This window comes from Ostrinia nubilalis, chromosome 6 (assembly GCF_963855985.1).
Source record: "Ostrinia nubilalis chromosome 6, ilOstNubi1.1, whole genome shotgun sequence".
NCBI lineage: Eukaryota > Metazoa > Arthropoda > Insecta > Lepidoptera > Crambidae > Ostrinia > Ostrinia nubilalis.
In genome coordinates this window covers 7,772,030-7,778,298 of record NC_087093.1, presented here as the reverse complement: position 1 = coordinate 7,778,298, position 6,269 = coordinate 7,772,030, and the positions used below count along the sequence as shown (strand labels likewise).

The following is a 6,269-nucleotide window of genomic DNA, read 5'->3' as shown; positions in this document are numbered from 1 at the left end:
ACGTACTTCATCATTTAATCGCCGTTCACATTATAGTTCATAAACTGTCCCATTTCCAGTTTACGGGACAATAATTTGCCGGGCAGCGTGTTAAATATTTCGTACGAAAACGGTAGATATATGCAAGTCGAAATTCGGCTGTCGTCCCTGGCAGGCGTATTTAAATATTAAACCGGTCCCCTGCGCAACATTATCGCCGCTAAGTAAATAAACTTGCGCCACGACAGCCCTTGCTGGATGCGGTCCGGGCCTGGCAGATGCGGTTATGTGAGCACGTAATTATAACTATGAGCAACTAGCTGCGGCACGCAGCTTTGCTCACACGTAATCTTAGATTATAATGAAAGTTGAAAAGGGTGACATCGATTTGAAGAAGTCTCAGATCCCTAGAAAAAAGTACATTTAAAACTTGATTCAGCCTGAGTCATAGATTGTACCCTGTGATGTCAATAAAAGCTTTGCTTGAAATTCAGTCGATATCTTAGGCTGGGTTGCATCATCTTACTTTAGCTTTAACAAACGTCAAAGTTGTGTCAAACTCCATACAAAAAGCACCGGTTATAGTTACTATTAAAGTTAGGTGGAGCAACTCAGCTTTAGCTTTGTTCTGTTAGACGCTTGGTATGTAGGTACGTAAGATAGGTTACCAATAAAAGAGAAATCTGTACCTTACCTAATAAATCAAGAGATAAGCAGCGAATGAAATACGTATGTCCATACATCCATTATTTAAATGCGTCGAAAGTAGGTTTGTCTAGTTTTTCTTAGGTAATAGAGATTAATGGGATCAAATCAATCTCAAAATAAATGGAACAAAACAAGTGGGTGATGTAAATTGAAATAATCTTTTGTAGTAGTGGTCCTTTAATATTTTATAACATACAGGTTTCCCAACTTTTCTTTTTATTACCTTTTGCTGTAAATGTAAACGGACCGACTAACCAACATCCTTCGAACATGTTTCAGGGACTAATTTGTCCATAGTCCATATTTTATTAACCCGCAGGGCAAAAGAAATTAAGGTCGCCCAAAAGTAACAAAGGATAAAACAGTTAAACTAAAAACACTATCGGGAAAAGGGTCTATGGGGGTTATTTGCCAACAACCCACCATATATTTTACTCGGAATCCTATTCCGATTCTTAATCGTTAAGATTATTGTTAGGCAGTTCGAGTCAGGAAATAAAGGTAGGAAGAACACGGTGGAAGGAAGAATGTTATTAGCGGATTGGAAATTATATTTAACAACAGGAATAGCAAGAGATTGATTAGGATACAATAAAATTATTTAAATGTTGAGAGCAAAGCGATCGCGGAAGAAGTGTCACGACGACATATTTCAAATCTCTTCAACGGCGATGAGTGAGCGGAGATCGGTGACCGGCGTTGAAGCGAGACGGCAGCATACGTCTTCACGGGTGTGCGAGTGACGCAGATGTATTGTGACGGCCGCAGCACGCATGCGCCAACCATTCGGTCACGTTCAGTCAGGTCGGGGCTGGCCCAATCTCACAAGCGGAAGCGGATCGCTCCGAAATCTAAGGCGGTGGTCCAAGTTAGGAATGTGGCGGATGGCCGCCACAGTACTCCCCTCCGCAGACCGTGACTACGGTCGATAAAGATCGGGCAGCCGGACTCTTCGACCACTGGAAGTCCGCACGACGTCTTCTTCGGCTGGTTGAGCCGTCTTCTGAACTTCTTTAGACTCATACGCTGCCTTGAGCCGGTCAATGGAGACATTGACATTCTTGGCGTTGACGTCCAAGGTGAAGTACTTAGGTTGCCGGCTGACAACCTTGTAGGGTCCAGCGTATGGTGGCTCCAGGGCGCCTCTCACGCGATCTTGGCGAACGAAGACGTGGGAAGAGGTGTGGAGATCGCGCGGAACGTAGAAGGCCGAAGTGGAGTGCCAGGAGGTAGGACGAGGAGCAAGCTTCGCCATGCACGCGCGAAGACGAGTCGCGTACTGGGTGACGTCAGCTGTAAGGTAGTCGTCCTTGGGGCACAGGAACTGACCGGGTAGGCGAAGTGCTTCGCCGTACACCAGTTCGGCAGGGGAAGACTGGAGGTCTTCCTTCCAGGCACTACGCATGCCTAGAAGAACCAGTGGCAGTGCTTCAGTCCACTGTGAAGCTGGAGCGTGGCACATGATCGCTGCCTTGAGCTGGCGGTGGAGTCGCTCAACGATACCGTTGGCCGCTGGGTGGTAGGCTGTGGTGCGGAGATGGCGCGCACCAACCAAAGAAGTGAGGGCCTGGAACAGGTGGCTCTCAAACTGGCGACCACGGTCTGTGGTTACCCGCTCAGGACAACCGAATCTGGCAATCCAGCCAGACACGAGGGCAGCAGCACAGGTCTCTGCGGTGATGTCCTTCAGCGGATACGCTTCAGGCCACCGAGTGAACCTGTCTATGACAGTGAGGAGGTACCTGTAATCACATGACAAAGGTAATGGCCCTACGATGTCGAGGTGAATATGAGAGAACCTCGAGGAAGGTGGAAGAAAAGAGGATAGAGGAGAGGTAGTGTGTCGAGAGACTTTGCTTTTCTGGCATTTTAGGCATTGCCTAGACCACTCTCTACAGTCCCTGCGAATCCCTGGCCAAACAAATCGTGACCGAATGGTTGGCGCATGCGTGCTGCGGCCGTCACAATACATCTGCGTCACTCGCACACCCGTGAAGACGTATGCTGCCGTCTCGCTTCAACGCCGGTCACCGATCTCCGCTCACTCATCGCCGTTGAAGAGATTTGAAATATGTCGTCGTGACACTTCTTCCGCGATCGCTTTGCTCTCAACATTTAAATAATTTTATTGTATCCTAATCAATCTCTTGCTATTCCTGTTGTTAAATATAATTTCCAATCCGCTAATAACATTCTTCCTTCCACCGTGTTCTTCCTACCTTTATTTCCTGACTCGAACTGCCTAACAATAATCTTAACGATTAAGAATCGGAATAGGATTCCGAGTAAAATATATGGTGGGTTGTTGGCAAATAACCCCCATATCTGGTGACCCCGACGACGGAGAAGGAGAATTTCCGAAGCAGTCGAAGTTTGGAAAAATTCTACAAAAGGATAAGGCCGCGGTGTGATCATAAGCGGTGAGCGATTTTTCGAATTTGTAATAATGGGCAATGAAGAAATTTTAAAAGTCAGCGTAAGAGTCCCGCCCTTCTGGCCTGAGGAGCCTGCGTTGTGGTTTGCCCAGGTTGAATCACAGTTTGTCCTATCGGGTATAACTAAGGACGAGACTAAGTTCTACTACTTGGTTGCGCAGTTAGACCACCAATATGCCATCGAGGTGAAGGACATCATCACCAGCCCACCTCCAGCGGACAAGTACGAAAAGCTGAAATCCGAACTAATTAAACGACTGTCAGCTTCTCAGGAGAAGAGGATTAAGCAGCTTCTGATTCACGAAGAGCTGGGCGATCGGAAGCCGTCTCAGTTCCTGCGTCACCTGTCGGGTTTGGCTGGTCCCTCGGTGTCTTCTGACTTCCTGCTCACTCTGTGGTCCAGCAGGCTGCCGCAGAACATCCAGACGGTCATCGCCTCTCAAATGGACCTCGATAAGGACAAACTCGGCGAGTTGGCTGATAAGGTTTATGAGATCGCACCATCAACTCCGCAAGTCGCCAGCACTTCCTCTGCTGCAGTTCCCTACAGCGACATGGAACACCAGATCGCAGAGTTGACCAAGCAAGTGGCTATGGCGGATGGCCGCCACAGGTCCCTTTTCAGTACTATCTCTAAGTGAGAAAACGTAATTGGGATAAACTCACATGCCACGTTTTTACACAATTTTATTATTTGGAATAGAATACAACTCTTAATTCTTTATTTTTAAGTAAAGCCCTATTACGAATTTACACTTAAGTAGGCCAGAATTGAAGCCTGTAATTCGATTTTAGGCTTGAACTCATCCGATTGAATTCAGGCATCACAGATCACAATCACACGCATGAATCAATCCTGGAGTGTAGTCACAATTTATTGTCCTATATTCAATAGAAGCCTAAATTTGCTGTTTTTTTAAGTACGAGTACATATTTCAAGGCTAATCGTTCGTATTCAATAAGCAAAAATGCTTATTGAATACGAACGATATAACACAATAATATAATAAATGTACAACAGCATTACGAAACCGAAAGAAGTGGCTTTTTCCGAGCTATCATTGTCCACATAGCACGAGTGAGCTCCATGCGAGCGCCAAGCGCCGGCTAAGTACAACACACAGGAAGGTATTTGTCGCGCGGTGTCGCTCCTTCCTTTCAAAGGTATGATTAATGACACGTTATTTTTCATTGAAACAGCTGCTACGTATTTTTTCGAGTCTTCTGTTCCATAAAGCGGGCCTATTAGTCACGCCCTGAATGTCATCGGATGCGAATTTTAAGGCCCTTTACGACTTTTTCTACCTTTTGACGTTACGGTTTTCGGCACTCGCTTTGAGGTTCACTCGTACCTGTTAACAGCACTTACCTATTTTTCAAGAATTTGAAGCTTTCGGGTACGTTTGTTGGATATGGAAACGTACCTAAAGGTCACCGGTGGAATGGTATCGATTTTGTTCAATTATTGGATACGTTTGAAAATAAACTTCAATACTTTTCAAGCAATTGAACGTTGTAGCTACTCGCATCGCATAAATATGTTTCACTTTTTAGCTTGATGTGCCGTCGTTAAAATTTTCAGCTATATGCTTTAGACCAATATACTTTTCAGAATTTAGGGGAGTCAAAGCAAAGGTAACATAGAATCTATCGCCCCTTTTTCGCCCTGTAACTTAACGAAAACACTGCCATGCTGATATGAGAGCAGTCACACTCAACGTGCTACAAACTAGCGCCCCCACCAAATGATACATAACGATACGGTACGATACGATACGATACCCGCAAAGTGATACGCGACAAGACGCCGTGCGGTCCCAACATTAGTGCGACGTGACGGCGGCAGTTGGTTTCATTTCCGCTCCCTAAGGAAGTTTTTCACTTTTCCTGTATGTAATGGATTGTGTCCTGACATTTGTGAATTAAAAAGCTTATATTTTTGTATCAGGATGATAATGTTATGATTCTTTGTGTAGTCGTAACTTGTATAGGCTCGCCAAGTGTATTGAACGTACAGTCCTATTTAATATTTATCTAGGTATAATACCTAATAGAGCATAATACACCTACTGTGTTTACCTGCTAATAGGCTTACCAAAATAAAATATTTAGAACCTCTTTATATTTACGCCCGCATTCACAAACCTTACTATGAGGTCTCACAGTGCGCGTGGACAACCAATCACAGAGCTCTATTCAACGCTATGCGTTCGATTTGCTGCTGCACTTAGGTAAGCAAGTATCATTTGTGAATACGGGCGTAGGTAAGACTTATAAGTAGCTTTCCACAACTCCGTGCCTGTAGACAATCATTTCATTTCCGTATGATTTATTTGTTGCGATTTCGATCACGATTGTGAATGCTTCACACGAATTTTATACAAATAAAGGGTAAGATTCTACGCAAACACACCAAAAATATAAGAAAAACGAAAGTTTGATAGAATGCATGCATGAATGGAGGTTTATTATTTTGTTAAAGTTAAGACTCCACGTAGATACAGACTTTTAGTCGGCCGATAGTTGGGCCCGATTCTAATTTGTATGAAGAATGTTCGCAGTTCCATACTTGTTCATACTGATTAACAGCCCGTCCCAACTATTGGCCGACAAAAATCTGTAGTCTGCGGCTAGGCTAAAGGTTTTTGACCTTTATACAAATAAATTCAGCCCTGTCACAAAACTATTCAGACACATTAATCAATCTAAGTGGAAGCAAGTTCACTCTACATTATTGTGTCTATTTCGGTGTGGCTTAACGAATAGACTAGTAAACCTACAGTTTACGCATTTATAGTCCGACGAAACCAGCGGTCTCCTGTTCAAATCTTAGAAGGGCCTTGGTCAAAGTTACTTCTGCCTATTGAGCTATTGAATTGAGTAAGTATTGGAATAACATCCTATTTTTTCTTATGTGTGATGTATAACAACTTACCAATATAAAGAAGCGGTAGTCTTTCACAAACACTGAACAAACTTAATTTGTTATTCTGTCAAAGATAGCCCGGACAAGGTAAGTGTTTAATTTTAAATACCTGGTGAGAACTCGTTGTAACTCAATTTAGCTTTCAGCTTTCATCAACTTTTGCTTCGGCGCAAAGAAGACGAAGTTTATCACAAAGCCCGGCTGTGGGCTAACTATAACGA

General features: G+C 43.9%; 2 protein-coding genes across 2 annotated transcripts; one reads left to right on the top strand and one right to left on the bottom strand.

The window, feature by feature from the left end:
* Nucleotides 1-1,606: 1,606 nt before the first annotated feature.
* LOC135072804 (uncharacterized protein K02A2.6-like) lies at nt 1,607-2,736 on the bottom strand. Its single transcript, XM_063966840.1, has 2 exons — nt 2,675-2,736; nt 1,607-2,429 (listed from the first exon to the last, which is right to left on the bottom strand). Exons 1-2 carry the CDS (start codon nt 2,734-2,736, stop codon nt 1,607-1,609), a joined length of 885 nt encoding a protein of 294 aa, XP_063822910.1.
* Nucleotides 2,737-3,133: 397 nt separating this feature from the next.
* LOC135072803 (uncharacterized) lies at nt 3,134-3,763 on the top strand. Its single transcript, XM_063966839.1, has one exon. The coding sequence runs from the start codon at nt 3,134-3,136 to the stop codon at nt 3,761-3,763; it is 630 nt and encodes a 209-aa protein (XP_063822909.1).
* The last annotated feature ends 2,506 nt before the right edge of the window (nt 3,764-6,269 follow it).